The sequence below is a fragment of the Hippopotamus amphibius genome, chromosome 13 (assembly GCF_030028045.1).
Source record: "Hippopotamus amphibius kiboko isolate mHipAmp2 chromosome 13, mHipAmp2.hap2, whole genome shotgun sequence".
NCBI lineage: Eukaryota > Metazoa > Chordata > Mammalia > Artiodactyla > Hippopotamidae > Hippopotamus > Hippopotamus amphibius.
This window is the reverse complement of record NC_080198.1, coordinates 48,887,797-48,908,152: the sequence shown is the minus strand read 5'-3', so window position 1 is coordinate 48,908,152 and position 20,356 is coordinate 48,887,797. Positions and strand designations below refer to the sequence as shown.

The window sequence follows — 20,356 nt, the reverse complement described above, 5'->3', positions numbered from 1 at the left end:
CAGAAGTGTGAGCATGATAGTAAAATAGTTACTTGAGTAACTGCCACATTTTCACGAAAACATATGGCGCATTTTCAAGGCACGGTGTTTGATTGAGACATTTTGAAAATGCCATACGCTTGCGGGAAAGAAGGCATGATCATTTTATTGAAAACCATTTGAAAGCGTTCAGATTAGATACTTCTAAGGAGAATATTAAATTGCTTTTATTTTATCTGGATCATTGTGTACATATAAAGGAGATGGAAAGAAAACCAGAATCATATTCATTACTCTGGGCATAGATCAAGGTATGATCTGACTCTCGGCTTAAATCCTTTCACTTTTAATTGAGATGGAAGGTTTGTAGACAAGAGTAGCCACTAAGCATAGTTTTGAGTGGTGTGTTTTAACCAGAATTGCGGAGTGTTTCAAAAAAGCTCAACAGAGTATTTTTTAGGGTACAATGAGGGAATATGATTTGTAATGGTAGTGTGGTTGTGCATGTGGATGTGTATATTATCATCTATAATCTTGTTTATAGAAAAGGAAAGTGCTTTCCAGTACCAAGTCCCAATTTTTATGCATTGGAATGAGTAGTTGGAGCTGTTACTAAAATTTCTCCTTTGCCAAAGGATCCTAACTAAAGAAAAGGATCTGCTAAACAGTCTCCCTACACACGTCTCTGATCTGACGAATGCTGGACGTGAAACTATCCCTAGACCAAGAGGAGGATGTACGATTCCAGTCTGTGATTGAGTGGTGGGATGTAAGATGAATTGTGATGTTTCTTTTCTCCCAGAATGTGTCAATTAAAAATATGCGCGAGAGTTCCCTGGCGGTCCAACAGCTAGGACTTCAGGCTCTCACTGCCGTGGCTCCAGGTTCAGTCCCTAGTCGGGGACCTACGATCCTGCAAGCCACACGGCGTGACGAAAAAAAAGTGTGTGTGTGTGTATATGTGTGTGTATATATATATACATATATGTATATATATATATATACAGGAGTGTGTGTGGATGTACGCATACATCTAATATCATGTATCCTATATATGTGTGTATGTGTGTATCTGTGGTGTTGTGTGCGTGTCTGTCTGTCTCTCAGGCTATCTCATCTCTAATAATCACTACTAAAACTGGAAATTTGCCTCCTCTGGGCTGGAACTCATCTGTCCCTGGCATTCCTGTGCCTTTCTAGAATCCACACCTCTTACCTTTCCTAAACACCCTCTGCCAAATATATGTATGGTAGGAGTACTTGGGTATAAGCAACCCAGAACACATGACTGCTTTGCTTCTTACGTGAATTGCCCTTGGATCCATTTCCCTGTTACCAGCACATTCATGAGCTTGTGGGGAAGAGCCATACTTGGTTATATCTTTGGCCTCCCTAGAGTGGATAACAAAGTAGCCTTAGGCACTGTGCTCAGACACAGGTCCCCAACAGTTTCCTCTTTCTGAACAATATCTGCTATTCATCATGTATGCCAGTGTAGATAGTAGAGCAGTTTTTCATACAGTGTCATGTATTTGAGAATGTGCTTCACGTATACAATGATGATTGATAAAATATCTGTCTTAAGCAGGAATAAGACAAGCAATGATTTGAAATACTTAAGGTGCCTGCCAGTCATTTGTCTACTAAATGAAACAAAAATGAAACTTCCTTTGTCAGCACGATTGACCAGGCTCTTACTAGGAACTGAATGTTTGGCAACTGATACCCACCCCCCCACCCACATACATTCTTGTGGTTCCCCAGATACAACCAGGACTTTTTATTTCATCTAACTTTAGACTCAGCTCCGATTTGGTCCATTTCTAACTCCAGACCTGTATTGGCTGTTGTTTCTTTGCTTTGCAGGCATCTGGATGAGGGAGTCAGAGGCTTTTTCTCAAAGTTATCCCTGGACCACATCTTCATCCTTGCCAGGCAAGGTCAGGTTTGGCTCTTGAGCTTGATCTTCCCCCAGCTGTCTTGGACACTCTGCCTCCTTTTGGAAATTTCTAGCCAAAAGCTCATCTTTGGCTATTTTCTTTCAACTCAGTACTATCCAGAGATGTCAACAGGTGTTGGCATCCCTTAAGTCCTCGTTAGTGCTGTGTGTGTCATTTTGCCATTTTGCTTTGCTTTCATCTGGCAGGAGTTCAGGAGTGTGAGATGCAAGAACACGCCATCTGCAGGGACTTGACTTTGAGCCGCCTTTGAGGGCTGATCTCTTTCAAATGCTCCTGATGGGTTTCCATAACACTATGGACTTCTAGAATCGATTTAGCCAAACTGCTTCCATCTTTTGATTAAATGCACCATGAAGTTTTTGTGTGCTGTCTAGAAACATATCTTTGCAAGACCTGAATCAGCCTTGGCTTATCCGTACTCACCTGCTCCCTTGTGATTTGACTACCCACCTTCTAAAGACCAGGAGAGGACAATATTTTTCCCATCATTCCCTGCCTTTCTTTTTAAATAATACCCTTCTGCCAGGTGCATGATAGCAATGCTTTGGTATTGGAAACCAAGAGCATATGATTACTTCGCTTCTAGTGTGAACTGCCCTTGGATTCATTTCCTTGTTACCCACACATTTATAAGCTCTCTGTGAGGAGCGGTCCTGCGTAGTTTCTCGTTTTTGTTTTGCATCCCTGGCATGGATAACTGAGCTTTAGTCACTATGCAGGGGCTCAGTTATTATATATCAGTAACATAATGTCTGCTGTGCATTACACACATGATGTGAATAGTGGAGATGTTTTTCACCTAAAATCATATATTTGAGAGCAACGGACGTGCTGCGTTCAATCCTCTTCTCTGCCCTGGCTCAGCTCGCGGCACTGGCCTACCTCTGTCACTACACTCTTTACCTGCCAACACCCATGCCAAGGCCTGCTGGCCACGCTTCTGCAGTTCTGACATGAAAACCTCTGCTAAACAGAATAGTCCTAGAGCCAGTGAGTCTTTCTCTTTTGATTTTCAGCCACTGTCATTCAAACTAATTGCCTGTATTCAGTTGTAATTGCATCTGGATTGGTAAACAAGGTAGAACACGGAGAGGCCATCATAGCCTGACTTGAAAGCCAATAGTCACTCATCCTGGCCCTCTTAAGAAATTGTTTTTGGTCTCATCCCTGGCATCCATCTGACTTCTCTCATTTTCCTCAGTTCTCTCCGCCATTCCTTGGTAAGCATAAAAATCAACCTTTTATACTACCTTCTCTTTCTAGAAGGACCTGCCACTTCTCTCTACCCAAGTGAATTCTTAGTGCTTTTCACATGTAGTTATTTAGAAATATTTCTTTTGTCTGGTTCACAGCACAATAATAATATGTTAAACAGAGGCCCTAAAATTTATCAAAAATGGCATCTGAATATTTTGCTGTTGTATTTTCATTCTAAATATGATCAGTTTTTCACACTTCCTTGATTCTCACTGGGGTAAATCAAAAGTCATGGACACAGTAAAGAGCCTTTTCTTTTGTTTTCCATCCGTGTGTGTGTGTGTGTGTGTGTGTGTAGAGTGAGGATGACTTTGAAGTGATTTCATATGAAGTTGCTGTAATAACTTTTTGTAAATGTTACATACCTAAAATTTTCCTCTTCCCTATTAAGATACAAAGCAATTGTATTCCAATAAAGAGCTTAAAAAAAGATACAAAGAAGGAGAAGACAACTAAGGGCTAACAGATTTTTATAAATTGAGCTTTTTTTTATCCTTTCCCAAATTGCTGGGTTTTGCAGGAAAAAAATTGGTTGCAGATTTTAAATTCAGAAGAGTTACTTTGGAAAAAAGAACGATAATTTAAAATGATAAAGTGTAGTTAAAATTACATAGCAGTGATAGGAAAACAAGTGCTTATGAAGAAAATTTAAAAAAAAAACGCTCTAAATTTAGTCATGGTTCTGTGACTAAAATTCTGGCACATTTGTTTTTCCACATCACAGCAGAGTGTGATTGGTTATGAAACTGTTGTTAGAACTTTCTGGCAGGTATGTTCGTGACTATGCAGCATGTAAGGTTACTTGTGTACACGCGTGCGCGCGCACACACACACATATTTGGGGGGTGCTGAAAATTTGGGGAATGCTAAAGCTTTCATGTCAGTTCCTAATAGAGCTGAAATCAAGTCCATTGCTCTTTACCTGTGAGCACTTCGCCCATCTTTTCCCCCATTTTCTGATTCTTCTTTATCTACCAATCCTGGGGGTGATTCTTCCTTGAAACATGGCCCCCGCCTCTCCTAACTTCTCATGTGTTGATGAATAATTTTCAGTTATGATTGGATTTTTGTCATGGTACCTCGTTGTACCCATGTACACATTAAGCACACTTGGATAATTCACTTAGGTTGTGTGGTGTGATGGGAGGTGAATGGACCAGGGCCGTTTCCTGGGTGTCTCACCTCCTGCTTTGTGTATCTCTGAATACGTTGCTTGGGCCCTCCATGCACTGATTGTCTTGTGTCTAAAGCAGAATGAGATTGCACACCTGTGGGGCTCTTGGAAGAGAAGACCATGGATGTAAGGTGCCTGTTGCTGTGCCTGCCATATTGGAAACCCATCTCTCTCCCTCACCTCCCTCTTCCTCCTCTTCCCTTCCTTTTCCCCCTCTTCCCCTCTCTTTCATTTGCTGCCCTCCTTTCGGCTCCTTATTCCTGCAGCCTTCCTGGTGGGCCTGCATGTCCTCTTCTGAAACATAGGGAGATGATACCTACCTTCCTCAGAGGCCTGATGCGGTTCCAGGGATACTATTTTGTAAACCATAAAATACTCCTCAGGTAGTAGGAATAAGAACAGGGAACCATGCCATTATTTCAAAAGGCAAAATAATGTATATCTTCTCCACCATGACAAGGTGATTGATCCTGCGCTGGGTTTACTATGCACCACCTTCAGAACCTCATCCCCTCCCCTGTGTCCTCCTGCTTATGTCTATTTAGAGAAGCGAGAGAATGCCTGTGCTATATTCTGGTTGCATACATATTTGTGGAACTGATAATGATTCTGAGTTGGTGACTAGCCCAGTGGAAGCAAAACAAATATATTGGTAAATAGTGAGTCACTGACTGTCGCCAGAACTGTGTAAATGGACAGCAGCCCTAATCTCTCTGTGTAAGTTATCTCGCTGGTGGCTGTGAGGTGCAGGGCAGCAAAACACAGGGCTTGATGCAGACTGCTTCTCCACAGGCCTTCTGCACTGGGAGCCACTGTCCAGATGCACTTAGCTTTGGGAAATCACCCCGAAGCTGGTGGATTTATGTGCGGCTTCTGAAATTGCCATGGGCTTACACTGTTATCTTGCTCAACTGGATGGGGCATAGCAGTCAGGTCTTCACAGTGGTAAAGGTTCTGGTGTCCGGGACTTCCACGGCCCCTTTCCTTGAGGTTTCCTGTTTGAGTATCCGTCAGAGTGACACTGTGTGCCAAAGGAGAGCTTGAGACGTTTGCCTTGACCAGGGTGTGATTCCACTGCAGGCCAGCCCTTCGTGAATCCCGATGGAAGCCCCGCCATATACAACCCCCCCACCAGCCAGCAGCCCCTGCGAAGCGCGATGGTGGGACCGTCCCAGCAGCAGCCCCGGCAGCAGCCCTCCCCGCAGCCCCCGCAGCAGGTCCAGCCACCCCAGCCGCAAATGGCAGGCCCGCTGGTGGCTCAGGTAAGAGCTGGTGGGAAGGCAGGGAGGGGAAGTGCTCAGAGACGCAGGCTGCACCAGCCTCGGCGAGGCAGGGCGTCAGGAAAAGGGGATGTTGTCCGCGGGTGCCACCCCCATCCGCTCAGCTCCACAGTAAAACCTGGCAGCCGAGAGCCCTGGGATGCAGGGTGACGGGACTTCATCTGGACCCGTAAGCTTAGGTAGAGGTGAGTGCCCCATCCACTGACTCACATGGTGAGGCACGGTACTTGGGAAAATGAATGACTAGTTTGGTCTTAGATCTAGATGCTGCTTTTACATATCAAGGAGCCTGTCTTGGCGACTGCAACTCAGTCCCATCCAGGCCATTGTATCACCTTGCTCACCCATTCCCAGTGCAGATCAGTGCCTGTATCTGCAAAGAGTCAGTGTTAAATGCCTTATCAATAGGAAGAACAGAAACCAGCTCACTCCAAGGTGGCCTGGCTGTTCATTTACCCCTTAGAGAGACATAGAGCTCTTCTCCTTTTCTAGGGCAACATGTGGAGATGTCGACAGACCCCTGAAGTATTACAGGCAGGTTGCCAGGGTGAACCTAATTTTTTTTTTTTTTTTTAATTTACTTTTTTGGCCACACCAAGCAGCATGCGGGGATCTTGGCTCCCGGGCCTGCAGTGGAAGCATGGAGTCTAAACCACTGGACCACCAGGGAAGTCCCTTGAACCCCACTTTTTTTCTTATTTTTAGTATTTGGACTATATTTTTAGACCCAGAGAACGGATCACCAGCAACAAGATGAAAAGCATCACAACTGCTTCTTTTTTTTAATGGAATGAAAGATTCTTTAAATTCTGTAGTGCTTTACCATGTTCCGACGTTTCACACATGACTTCATATCTGGGCAGCAAGCCGCCCTTGAGGCTGGCTGGTGCTGCTCTGCCTGCTTGGGCTTCCTGTTGGTGGCTGGCCCCCCTCTCTGGAGTCCACTGAGCCAGGAGGACGTGTGAGGGATGGTGGTGTGTTTCAGATGTGATCGCCTTCCAGTGGGATTTCAACCCCCAGTGCTTCCCTGTTACCTGACCAGCTTCTTCTTTCCTCCAGTCTGTCCAGGGGCTGCAGGCTTCCTCCCAGTCAGTGCAATACCCAGCTGTGTCTTTTCCTTCCCAGCATCTCCTGCCCGTGTCTCCGACGCCGCAGTTCCCCATGGTACTGTATCACGTGGGGATGACTTTTCCCCTGGGAGAGCACATTCACTGGTCTTACTGCTTTCTTGTACAGGATGGGCTGACGTTGGGTGGGTGCCCTGGGCTGCCTGTCGGGGGGAGTTGGTGTGCAGAATGTCTCATTCTCCAAAATAATGCTTTCCTTTGTGTCATCTGTCCCATGTTTAGCTGCAGTCTGGTACCCTTTTAAGAGTTCGCGAGCTAAGCAATGTCCTCAGAGTTAGATGTCAGGCACAGAGAGACATAGATGAAGTTGGTGTGGGGGTTGGGAAATATCTTAACAGTCAGTCTCGGAGTGGTAACCGGCATTACCGTATGCTCCTGACACAGGTGTCCCCCTAGAACCCCAGTCCTCGAAGGGCCTCTCATGTCTTCTCAATGCACTAGGTCCTTTTGGACAACAAGAGTGAGCATTGTCCCTGAACCTCAGGCCAGGCCAGTGAATAAATACTCCTTAGCGTACAAATGAAACCCCACCCAGTCTACTCTTGCCGCTGGTCCTGGCTCGATTTTTGCAGCTGCCACAGGCAATACAAGTCCTTCCGCCTCCTCCGGAAGGCAGATCCTGTGGTTATTGCTGGTAGGACAGATGACCCTTCAGAACAGAACGTCAAGTCCTTCTTGTCTCAGTGCCATCCTGAGGATCCCAAGCCCTCCGTGAAAAAAATAATTTGTTTCCACTGAAAGAGGGAGATATGGGTCAAACTGTTTGCCATCTTTCATCCTCAGGATGATTAAAATCTGTTTTCTCTTGTTACGTTCTCTTGGTGTTCTGGATGGAGAATTCGTTTCTTTTCTTTTTTCCAAATTGTTCTGCGCCCTGGTTTCTCTCCATGGCCTGCAGAGAGAGGATGTGACCACGCAGTTTGGCCAGATGAACCTGAGCCGGCAGTCCTCGGGGGAGACTCCTGAGCCCCCGGCAGGTCCTGTCTACCCACCGTCCCTCCTGCCACAGCCCACCCAGCAGCCAAGCTACGTCATTGCCTCCACAGGCCAGCAGCTCCCAACAGGGGGCTTCTCGGGCTCTGGCCCTCCCATCTCCCAGCAAGTCCTCCAGCCCTCTCCCTCGCCACAGGGATTCGTGCAACAGCCTCCACCCGCACAGGTAAGTGTGCTTTTTCTCACGCCTGTGACCCAGAGCTGGTTGCTGGTGTATCTTGACCTCTGTTTCTATTTAGAATATCATCAGCTCAACTCATCTCACCCTTCTGGTCCATACTGATATTCCCAGCCTACAGGACCTGGTCTGTCCTGTTCATCAGTTTTGCAAAGTCTTAGGGGCTCAGAAAGTAAGTTTAAGGAAGCAGACCTATGTCCCTGGCACCAGGGGAAATAGCCCATTTTCTAGGCTGCGGGTGCAGAGGCGGTGCGAGAACATCGCCTCCAGCGGGATGTTGGCTCACTGGGGTGATTGCCCAGGGAGGGAAGGCCTTGGGGAAGGAAGGGGAAGGCCAGCTCCTGGGGGACTTTCATCTCTCTTGCTGCTGCTCTGGAAACGTGTTCTTTCCTTTATTATCCATTCATAAGCATTTTTTGGAGCTAATCTGGGGCTCCTCTCTGAATATAAAGAGGAAGCTAAGCCCCGTCCACTGTCCTCTGCTCTCCCCTGGGGGAGCTGAGCTCCTGCACACACTCACAGATAGGCATTAATCATATTTAATTGACTTGAGCATGTAAGACACCACAGATCACTGATTTTTACTGTCTTCTCAAAGACTGATTATGTGTTACTCTTCACCACCAAACATCTCTGGGGCTCTCCGGGGTATCCCTTGCAGAATATTGCAAGTGATTACTGTCAAGATGTAAAATGCACAGAGGCATTTTCTGGTCCATTTTCAAGGCATGCATATCCCAAGCAAATTCCATCCTAATTATGAAATACTGCATTGGATGAGCTGTTTAAAGTACAGTGTCACCTTCGTATCATTTGTGGCGCTGCCTTAACATCTTGAATAAATTATTTTCTTTTCCAGCTATGCAAAATCCTCCACCATGAAATGATTTTCACCCAGGTGTTCATTTTATCTTGACTGATAATTAATAGTCCATCTTTAGTTGAGTTGCCTTCTCTGTAATGTAGTAGTGTCACTGGTAGGGTTTAAGGAGATGTGAAAAATAATTTTAAGTTACAGCAGAAAGGCCTCATTAATTTTATTAATTATTTTACTAATAAATTAAATATTTACTTTATTGGGGAAAAATAGTTTAACTCTTTTAGCCTAAATAGCATCTTAGTGTTACCCTTTTCTTATGTCAAAGAGAAGAGCTGGCAGAATATTTAATTGAAGACTTAAAAAAAAAAGATCTTTCTTGACTGAAAGAATTTCAGTATTAATGCACCACAAGAGCAAAGACAACTAAGAGCAACAGAAATGCTTTCATTCCTTCTCTAATAGGTTCAAAAACAGAAACAGGGAGGGGTGGAAAAAAAGAAAACATGTTCATGGTCAGTCTGGACATCCGTGACCTTCTTTGTAAAAGAACCACAGACAAAGATATAGGATATAACCCACAGTGATTTTCAATTTAGTAAACATTTTAAAACCCAGTTACTCAATGATGTGTAATGATAAAAACAACACTTGAGATACAGTCCATGGGCATATATGGAAACGTGTTAAATTTATGCAGAAAATGAACGTGTTTTATAACCTTAAAGGTCAGCTTTGTCTGATTTGTATGAAAGCTTTCTGAACACCCCCTGGAAGGGTGAAGCAAAAACGCATGGGCAAGGCAAAGAGGGAAAATGAGATACCTTAAAACTCACAGTTCTCAAACAGGTGGCTCCTCGTTTTATCCTAAGCAGGCAATCCTCGCGGGCTGTGCACTGGCATGCCTCTGCTTACACTTTAAAGAAGCTGACAGAGGAAACGTCAGAGGCCTGGAAATAAAAAAGTAATTGATTAATAAGAAAACAGCCTTAATATAAACGACCCGAGGCAGGTAAGGAAATCTTTCCGGGTCAGGAGACATTCGATTTGGATCTTATTGGAAGTAATTAGAATATCCTCAGCCATTAGAAAGTGACAGGTGACATGAACAATCTTTTCAACATATGTCCCTTTTTAGGCTGAACACCCATTTTGGGGATGTGGATGTGTGCCAATAACTGGGAACAGTACTTTGCTGGACCTCCCCATATTTCATAATTTCATCCTCTGATTCATTTAGGCTAGAGATCAGCAGACTTTATGACTCACCTGTGTTTCCATTAGAAAAACAATTCAAGTTAGGTTATCATATTTAAAACGACCATAAAAATGTATTGTAATGTAGATGACTGTTTCATTCACTCTCATTTCATTTAAAAAGCACAAAATTCAGCACCTGAAGACAATAACAGTTGTATTGCTCACAGCCAGGTGGGCAGTTTGAGCAGCACTTGGCAGGGATGGCCCACCTCTGCACCATGTGGTGTTGTCCCAGGTGGCTTGACTGGGCCTGGAAGGTCCCAGGTGGCCTCACTCACGTGCCGGAACATTGGGGTCTTGGCTAGACTGCCTCTGTTCTTCACGTGGCCTCTTTCTCCAGCTGAGTAGCCTGGACTTCTCCTGGTGACTGGGTTCTCTCCTGAAAGAGGGGAATATTCAAGTCTTCTTAAGGATCAGGCTTACAAGTCTCAGAAGTCATCATTTCTGTCTCATGGCATTGGTCAAAGCAAGCATAGAGCCAGCTCAGATTCACAGCTTTGGGGAGTAGATTTCACCTTTTCAGGGGAGGAGTGATGCACACATGTAGGCATGGTGGCCGTCTTTGCAATCTACTAGACTCACGTTATGTCATAAGATGACAATATATTTTATGTTTAAAAATGTTACTCAATTTGCAGCTCTCATTTCCTGCCATTGTTCCCTTTCTTCCACAGATGCCTGTATATTATTATCCATCTGGTCAGTACCCTACCTCAACCACGCAGCAGTACCGGCCCATGGCCTCGGTTCAGTTCAGTGCTCAGAGGGGCCAGCAGATGCCACAGACAGTACAGCAAGCAGGTACTTGGAGTGCGTTTCCCATTTTCTCCTCCAACCCAGTTATTTTGCACGTAAATCTCTCAGCTGTCCTCTTTGGATGAGTAGCCAAGCTTGGCAATTTAAATCGGCTCATTTCCCTTCCCCAGGTAAGATAACAGAGCATCTGATTAACTCCATGTGGACAAGTGACAGGTCCAAGGGGTGAAGCCCATGTCACGCCAGCATCCCCAGCATGCATGTGCAACGTGGTCTCCCCAGATGACTTGAGGGTCCTCTTGCTTTCTCTGAAAACAGAGAGCCAGCCACACCCCTATCTTCCTCGTCTGTACATTTTTCCCCCTTTTCAACCTGAAGAGACTCTTCCCATGTTCCTAAGACGAGGACACCAAATTAGGTTATTTCTGTAGCATCCTAAAAAGCAGCGTCTTAAGAAGAAGGCCACTGCCACTGCAGCCTGTGTCCCGGTGGAGCTCGGACCCTGGCTCCCGGTCTGGAGGGCCACACGCCTCCTGCAGCAGCCACTGTGCAGTGGGAAGGGGGGCCGAGGCACTGTCCGAGAGTGAGTAGCAGGTCTCACAGTGAACCGGTCTCTTTCCCTACTGTGTCACTCTCCTGATGGGATGCCGCGACCCTGACAGCGGCAGGAAGCCGGCAGGGCTCAGGGGCCTGTGCTAGGGAGACGTTTGTGTCCTTCCCGCCGCCTGCACAGCGGGGAGAACCACGGATGGTCCTGCTGAAGACCGCCTGGCTGGGGGACCCTGCCTTCCGTGAGTAGGGTGGCGTGTTAGAGCACGCACTCCCATCTGTCATCTGATTTCTGCACTGGATATATGTATGTGCATCTGTAACGTATAAGATATGCGTGTGCGATATATACAGGACGTGTACAGCTTTTACATGCTGTGAGAAAAAGCACCATCCTTGCCAAGGATGAACACCAGTCCCCGCTAGAAGAATACGTGCGCTGACGCTGCTGGCATTTTGTCAGCTTGAAGGGGTCATTTAATTCCTCCTTGTTGGGGGAAGCTGTACATTCTTTAGTTCATCTCATGGCTTAAAGTCTGTGGGAGAAAAAAGAGACGCATACAGCAGCCAACCAGACTATGTCTTGTTTTCAGGACTGTATCAGTTTGGGAAAGAATATATTTTGACTTCTTAATTGACTTTACACTTTTACAGTAAGGACAGCACTAAAGGATTTCTAATTATTAGTTACTTTAAGACAAGTGTTTGGCTGTATTTTCTCTCATTGTTGGGAAATGGTATTATTTCTATCATTCTGGTGGTAACTGTGCTGTCAATTTAGATATAGATTCTAGTAACGTGTTGTTTGCGTTCCGAACCGTCTTATTTTTTTTCTGCTCATGTTTACCAGAGTTAATTTATAATCTTCTAGCTGTTGGTCCAGAGGCTATAGCAAAGGTTTCCAATGATGATGCCAATATCTAATTATAATGATTTTTTTTTTAATTTAGTTTCACTCTTACTGTTCGAGAGTTTTCTGAAGGGTATTTCAGTCTCGTGTCAGGGCATAGTTCACACACAGGAGTGCAGGTCCGGACGTGCTGGACCCCACTGTCCTGTGAACTCTGGGTCTGTGTGAGGTGCTGAGAAAATTGGATGAGTATGTTAACTGGGCGACAGAATAAGATTCAGAACAAGCCTCGGGCTCCCCGCTGACTCTTCCCCACTCCCTTCACGGATGCGTGTCAGCCCAAGGGAGGATCCAGGTGACCTCTTCTTCCTCTTTTTAAAACACTGTGGGGGAATGTAGGGATGCAGAAACTACCCTCCTCATCTCGGGGAGACCTAACTGGTGGCTTTTGTGACAACCCAGTGGCTTTGACTTGTCCCATGCCCCCACATCACCAGGGGACTGCCCCCCAAGGTGAGATAATGACATGTAATTAGAAGAAAGCGTTCTAAGTCAGTGCCTTGCTCAAAATAGCAGCCAGTGCTTCAGGTGTCAAGGAAGTGAGTGGCAGCTAATGTGCCTGTGGGGGTGGGGAGATGAGAGATGCAAAGTGATTCTGCACAGTATCTTCCCTGAAAGCGATGACGTCAGTATACACATGCGGACCCTTGAGCTCCTGGTGAGGTGACCACCACACCTGACATCAGGCGTAAACACCCCCTGCAGTTTCCACCTCTGCTGAATTTACTGAGTGTTTGGGAAGGCAGATGGTGTCCCCAGATCGCACTGAGAATCACCTCTGCCAATAAAATCCCAGGGACACAGCTCGGCAATGGCTCTGTGACGGCGGAAGGGGGCTCCGGGGCCTACAGCTGGAGAGCTTTTTGCTGAGCTTAGTGACACCATCAGTGACTTCCCAAAGGGACATAGCGGAGTTATTTGAGGGGGCAACTCCATGTCAGTGGGCCGTCTCATAGAGGAAAGAGCCTCTTGAGCCTGTGGTAACCAGTTTATCATAGTAACATAAACATACTAGTTTTGCCTTTACTTCCTGGCATGGATGATCCTATAGAAGTTAACACGCCGCAACTAAACCAGCATGTTACAGAGGTAGATAACATTGGAGCAGTTATTCAAGTACACAGGGTAGCTTAATAGCAGAACACATTGAGAGCTTGGACTTTGTCTCCCAGCTCACAGGGGCTTCCATGTTATTGTGCAGAACTGGTCAGTAACAAATGGCAGAGAGCAGCTGAGACATTTGTGCACATATCACACATTGGGAAGGAAAAAAACAGAATTCCTTTTACATCATGTCTCCAATTGCAAATTCCCTTTTCAGTTTGACTTAAAAGCGTTCCCTCCCCACTCCCCTCTCTATATATGTACATAGCTTCATTCTTGATTCTCCAAGATCTTGGACATGTCCTAAAAAACGACAAAAACAAACTTGTAAAGTCCCATATACTTTTCTAAATGGGCATTTGGGAATGAATCAATCCTTATTTTGGTATTAGAGTAATACTGGTTTCATAAAGTAAATTAGGAAGTGTTTCCTCCTCTTTTGTTTTTTGGGTTTTTTGTGCGTGTGTGTGAAATTGTGTAAAATTGGTGCTAAATCTTCTTTAAATGTTTGGTAGAATTCTCCAGTGAAACTTTCTGGGCCTGGGGATTTTCAGAAGCAGAAATTTTTTCTTTTTTTTACTTTTTATTTGAAGATAATATGTGCAGTTTTTAATTGTGAATTCATTATGGTTGTAAGTTTATTCAGATTATATATTTCATCTTTGCTGAGTTTTGGTAGTTTGTGATCATTGAGGAATTGGCCCATTTCTTCTAGGTTGTTGAATTTATGAGTATAAAATTGTCAGTAGTATTCCTTTATCATCCTTTTCATAGCTGCAGGATATGTTGTGATATCCTGTTCTATCTTGATATTGATACTTCTAAATTCTGTTTTTATTTTCATAGATCTTTCTAAATTTATCAATTTTACTGATATTTTCAAAGAACTACCTCTTACATTTCATTGATTTTTCTCTGTTGTGTTATTGTTTCAATTTTATTGATTTCTCCTCTTGTCTTTATTATTTCCTTCCTTCTGCTCATTTTTGTTTTATTTTGCTCTACTTTTTGTAGTTTTTTGAGGGAGGAAGTTAGATTATTGATTTAAGACCTTTCCTCTTTTCTAATGTAAGAATTTAAAGTTTTGTTTCCTTCTCAACCCTGCTGTAGCTGTGTTGCACATATTTTTATATGCCATATTTTTATTCATTTGTATATATATTTTTTCTTTTATTTGCGATTTCTTCTTTGACCTGTGGATTATTTAGAGGTATGTTGCTTAATGTGCAAGTGTCTGGACATTTTCCTGTTGTATTTCTGTTACTGATTCTAGACTGATTCCATTCCGTCAGAACACCTACTCTGTATGATTTCCGTTCTTATAAAGTTGTGGAGCTTAGTGTCATGGCCCGGGATATGATGGTCTGTCTTGGTGGATGTTCCTTTTAGCACTTGAAAAACATGGATATTCTGCTGTTGTTAGGTAGAATGTTCTATACATGTCCATCAAATCCTGTTCGTTTATTTTGTTGTTCAGATCTTTTGTAATTTTGCTGTTTTTCCTGTTTGCCAGTTCTAGCAGTTGCTGAGAGGTGGATATTCATGACTCAAACTATAAGACTTCCTAAAGTCCTGAAATGAGTCTCAAGACAAAGCTTGCCCCCTGTATCCCTTATGTCCAAGGATGGGGGGGGGGACTGTAGCTATCAGGAGCGTGTTGGTTCCTTTCCCAAATAAACAAGAAATGTTTCATTCCCTAAAAGACGCTAGAAACACTCCATAGAAACAGTGTGGAAAGTAAAGCCTCTCTGACCAGTGGAGTTTGGGTGAGGTCTTCCTGCTGCCCACGTCTCTCTCATGCCAGGCTTTCAGCCCTGTTGCTTAATGGCAGTAATATTACTTAGGTTTCGATAGAAAAATCATGTAGGTAGCTGTTTACAACAGACAGTCCAACAGTTCTGCTTTCCTAATAAAGCAGATGTTTCTGTATGCTTGGATATCATGAAAATAGAACAGGAAGAGAACATGGATGGCTTCAAGTAGAGCAAGAAGAGAGAAAATGAAACTTGCTTGCACCTTAAGATTATAACTGCAGTAGATCATTGGATGTGGATTCTGAGGACTGTGGGGATGCCTCTCACCTCTACTTTCTAAAATCCCATTCTTCGCCCACCTTCCCCCACTCCCAACCATGTACTAAATGATTCATTTTGGGTAAAAATCAATTTCATAGAGCACTTTCCATGACAATGTTCTATTTTTCAAATATAGTTCAAAAGGAAATCTTTTTTTTAAAGCTCTTTATTGGAATATAATTGCTTTACATTCTTGTAGCAGTTTTTGAGGTACACCAAAGTGAATCAGCTGTATTTATACATATATCCCCATACCCCTCTCTCCCGCAACTTCCTCCTGCCCTCCCTGTCCTGGCCCTCTAAAGCATCACCCATCATCGAGTTGATCTCCCCTTGTACAGCAGCTTCCCACTGGCTATTTTACATTTGGTAGTGTATCTATGTCTATGCTACTCTCTCACTTCATCCCAGCTTCTCCTTCGCCCCCCACCCCTGCACCCCAGCCCTGTGTCTTCAAGTCCATTCTCTACATCTGCATCTCCACTCTTGCCCTGTCACTGGGTTCATCAGTACCATTGCTTCAGATTCCATATATATGAGTTAGCATACGGTATTTGTTTTTCTCTTTCTGGCTTACTTCGCTCTGTATGGCAGTCGCTAGGTCTACCCACCTCATAACATATAGTTCAATTCCGTTCCTTTTTATGGCTGAGTAATATTCTATTGTATATATGTGCCACATCTTCTTTATCCGTTCATCTGTTGATGGGCATTTAGGTTGCTTCCATGTCCTGGTTATTGTAAATAGTGCTGCAATGAACATTATGGTACATGTTTTTTTTTTTTGGATTATGCTTTCCTCTGGATATATACCCAGTAGTGGGATTACTGGATCATATGGTAGTTCCATTTTTAGTTTTTTAAGGAACCTCCAAACTGTTTTCCCTAGTGGCTGTACCAGCTTACATTCCCACCAACAGTGCAGGAGTGTTCCCTTTTCTCCACACCCTCTCCAACATTTATTGTTTCCAGATTTTTTGATGATGGCTATTCTGACCAGTGTGAGGTGATACCTCATTGTGGCTTTGACTTGCAATTCTCTAATGATTAGTGATGTTGAGCATCTTTTCATGTGTTTGTTAGCCATCTGCATGTCTTCTGTGGAGAAATGTCTATTTAGGTCTTCCGCCCATTTGTGGATTGGGTTATTTGCTTTTTTGGTATTAAGCTGCATGAGCCGCTTGTATATTTTGGAGATTGATCCTTTGTCCGTTGCTTTATTGGCAAGTATTTTCTCCCATTCTGAGGGTTGTCTTCTTGTCTTGTTTATGGTTTCTTTCACTGTGCAAAAGCTTTTAAGTTTCACGAGGTCCCATTTGTTTATTCTTGATTTTATTTCCATGATTCTAGGAGTAGGTCAAAAAGGATCTTGCTTTGATGGATGTCATAGAGTGTTCTGCCTATGTTTTCCTCTAGGAGTTTGATAGTGTCTGGCCTTCCATGTAGGTCTTTAATCCATTTGGAGTTTATTTTTGTGTATGGTGTTAGGAAGTGTTCTAATTTCATTCTTTTACATGTTTCTGTACAAGTTTCCCAGCACCACTTATTGAAGAGGCTGTCTTTTTTCCATTGTATATTCATGCCTCCTTTGTCAAAGATAAGGTACCCATATGTGTGTGGGTTTAACTCTGGGTTCCCTATTCTGTTCCATTGATCTACCTTTCTATTTTTGTGCAAGTACCATACTGTCTTGATCACTGTGGCTTGTAGTATAGTTTGAAGTCAGGAAGCCTCATTCCACCAACTCCATTTTTCCTTCTCAAGATTGCTTTGGCTATTCGCGGTCTTTTGCTTTTCCATACAAATTGTAAGATTTCTTGTTCTAGTTCTGTGTAAAATGCCGTTGGTAATTGGATAGGGATTGTGTTGAATCTGTAAATTGCTTTGGGTAAGAGAGTCATTTTCACAATATTAGTTCTTCCAATCCAAGAACATGGTATGTCCCTCCAACTGTTTGTATCATCATTGACTTCTTTCATCAGTGTCTTAGTTTTCTGCATACAGGTCTTTTGCCTCCTTAGGCAGGTTTATTCCTAAGTATTTTATTCTTTTTGTTGCAATGGGAAATGGAAAAATTTCCTTAATTTCTCTTACTGCTCTTTCGTTGTTAGTGTATAGGAATGCAAGAGATTTCTGTGCATTAATTTTATATCCTGCTATTTTACTAAATTCATTGATTACTGCTAGCAGTTTTCTGGTAGAATCTTTAAGGTTTTCTATGTGTAATATCATGTCATCTGCAAAGAGTGACAATTTTACTTCTCTTCCAATTTGGATTCCTTTTATTTCATTTTCTTCTCTGAGTGCTGTGGCTAAAACTTCCAAAACTATGTTGAATAATAATGGTGAGAGTGGACACCCTTGTCTTGTTCCTGTTCTTAGAGGGAATGCTTTCAGTTTTTCACCATTTAGAACCATGTTGGCTGTTGGTTTGTCATATATGGCTTTTATTATGTTGAGGTAATTTCCTTCTATGCCCATTTTCTGGAGAGCTTTTTATCATAAATGGATGTTGAATTTTGTCAAAAGCTTTTTCTGTGTCTATTGAGATGATCATATGGTTTTTATCCTTCAATTTGTTAATATGATGTATCACATTGATTAATTTGCATATGTTGAAGACTCCTTGCATTTCAGGGAAAAACCCCACTTGATCATGGTGTATGATCTTTTTAATGTGTTGTTGGATTCTGTTAGCTAGTAGTTTGTTGAGGATTTTTGCATCTATATTCATCAGTGACATTGGCCTGTAATTTTCTTTTTTTGTGACATCTTTGCCTGGTTTTGGTATTAGGGTGATGGTGGTCTCGTAGAATGAGTTTTGGGAGTGTTGCTCCTTCTGCTATAATTTGGAAGAGTTTGAGAAGAATAGGTGTTAGCTCTTCTCTAAATGTTTGATAGAATTTGCCTGTGAAGCCATCTGGCCTCTGTTCATATATTCTATTTCTTCCTGGTTCAGTCTTGGAAGATTGTACTTTTCTAAGAGTTTACCCATTTCTTCCAGGTTATCTGATTTGTTGGCATATAGTTGCTTGTAGTAGTCTCTCATGATCTTTTGTATTTTCTCAGTGTCTGTGGTTACTTCTCCTTTTTCATTTCTAATTCTGTTGATTTGCAACTTCTCCCTTTTTTCCTGATAGGTTTGGCTAATGGTTTATCAATTTTGTTTATCTTCTCAAAGAACCAGCTTTTAGTTCTATTGATCTTTCCTATTGTTTCCTTCTTTTCTTTTTCATTTATTTCTGATCTGATCTTTATGATTTCTTTCCTTCTGCTCACTTTGGGGTTTCTTTGTTCTTCTTTCTCTAATTGTTTTAGGTGTAATGTTAGGTTGTTTATTCAATATTTTTCTTGTTTCTTGAGGTAGGACTGTATTGCTATAAACTTCCCTCTTAGAACTGCTTTTGCTGCGTCCCATAGGTTTGGGGTTGTTGTGTTTTCATTGTCATTTGTTTCTAGATATTTTTTGATTTCCTCTTTGGTTTCTTTAGTGATTTCTTGGTTGTTTAATAGCATATTGTTTAGTCTCCATGTGTTTGTATTTTTTATAGTTTTTTTTCAGGTAATTGATATCTAGTCTCATGGCATTGTGGTCAGAGAAAATGCTTGAAATGATCAGTTTTCTTGAATTTACCAAGGCTTGATTTGTGACCCAAGATGTGATCGATCCTGAAGAATGTTCCCTGTGCACTTGAGAAGAAAGTGTATTCTGTAGTTTTTGGATGGAATGTCCTATAAATATCAATTAAGTCGAGATGGTCTAATGTGTCATGTAAAGCTTGTGTGTCCTTATTTATTTTCTGTTTGGATGATCTGTCCATTGATGTAAGTGGGGTGTTAAATTCTCCTGCTATTACTGTGTTACTGCCGATGTCAGCTTTTATGACTGTTAGCATTTGCGTTATGTATTGAGGTACTCCTATGTTGGGTGCATAGATATTTACAATTGTTATATCTTCTTCCTGGATTGATCCCTTGATCATTATGTAGTGTCCTTCCTTGTCTCTTGTAATAGTCTTTACTTTAAAGTCTAATTTGTCGGATGTGAGTATTGCTACTTCAGCTTTCTTTTGGCTTCCATTTGCATGGAATATCTTTTCCATCCCCTTACTTTCAATCTATATGTGTCCCTTGGTCTGAAGTGGGTTTCTTGTAGACAGCATATGTAAGGGATTTGGTTTTGTATCCATTCAACCAGTCTGTGTCTTTTGGTTGGAGCATTTAATCCATTTGCATTTAAGGTGATTATTGACATGTATGCTCCTATTACAATTTTCTTAGTTGTTTTGGGTTTGTTTTGATAGGTCTTTTCCTTCTCTTGTGTTTCCTGCTTAGAAAAGTTCCTTTAGCAATTGTTGTAAGGCGGGTTTGGTGGTGCTGAATTCTCTTAACTTTTGCTTGTCTGTAAAGCTTTTGATTTCTCTGTCGAATCTGAAGGAGATTCTTGCTGGGTAGAGTATTCTTGGCTGTAGGTTTTTCTCTTTCAGGGCTTTCAGTATATCCTGCCACTCCCTACTGGCCTGCAGAGTTTCTGCAGAAGGATCAGCTGTTATCCTTATGGGTTTTCCCTTATATGTAATTTGTTGCTCTTCTCTTGCTGCTTTTAATATTTTTTCTTAGTGTTTAATTTTCATTTGTTTGATTAATATGTGCCTTGGTGTATTTCTCCTTGGGTTTAGTCTGTATGGGACTCTCTGCGCTTCTTGGACTTGATGAATTATTTCCTTTTCCATGTTGGGGAAGTTTTCCACTATAACCTCTTGAAACATTTTCTCAGATCCTTTCTTTTTTTTTGTTCTTCTTCTGGGATGCCTATGATTCAAATGTTGGTGCGTTTAATGTTGTCACCAAGGTCTCTGAGACTGTCTTCCATTCTTTTTATTCTTTTTTTTTTCCTGTTCTGTGGCAGTTATTTCCCCCATTCTGTCTCCCAACT

General features: G+C 42.6%; 1 protein-coding gene across 18 annotated transcripts in view; it reads left to right on the top strand.

The window, feature by feature from the left end:
- The window catches only part of ARPP21 (cAMP regulated phosphoprotein 21), a 153,025-nt gene that overhangs the window by 88,647 nt on the left and 44,022 nt on the right, over nt 1–20,356 (top strand). For 17 of the 18 annotated variants that reach the window (XM_057706334.1, XM_057706333.1, XM_057706332.1 and 14 more), the window contains 4 exons: nt 5,452–5,633; nt 6,711–6,815; nt 7,677–7,937; nt 10,701–10,827. In XM_057706334.1, coding sequence (XP_057562317.1) covers nt 5,452–5,633; nt 6,711–6,815; nt 7,677–7,937; nt 10,701–10,827 — 675 coding nt within the window. The remainder of the gene's footprint in view (nt 1–5,451; nt 5,634–6,710; nt 6,816–7,676; nt 7,938–10,700; nt 10,828–20,356) is intronic. The other variant, XM_057706331.1, reaches the window with a different exon arrangement.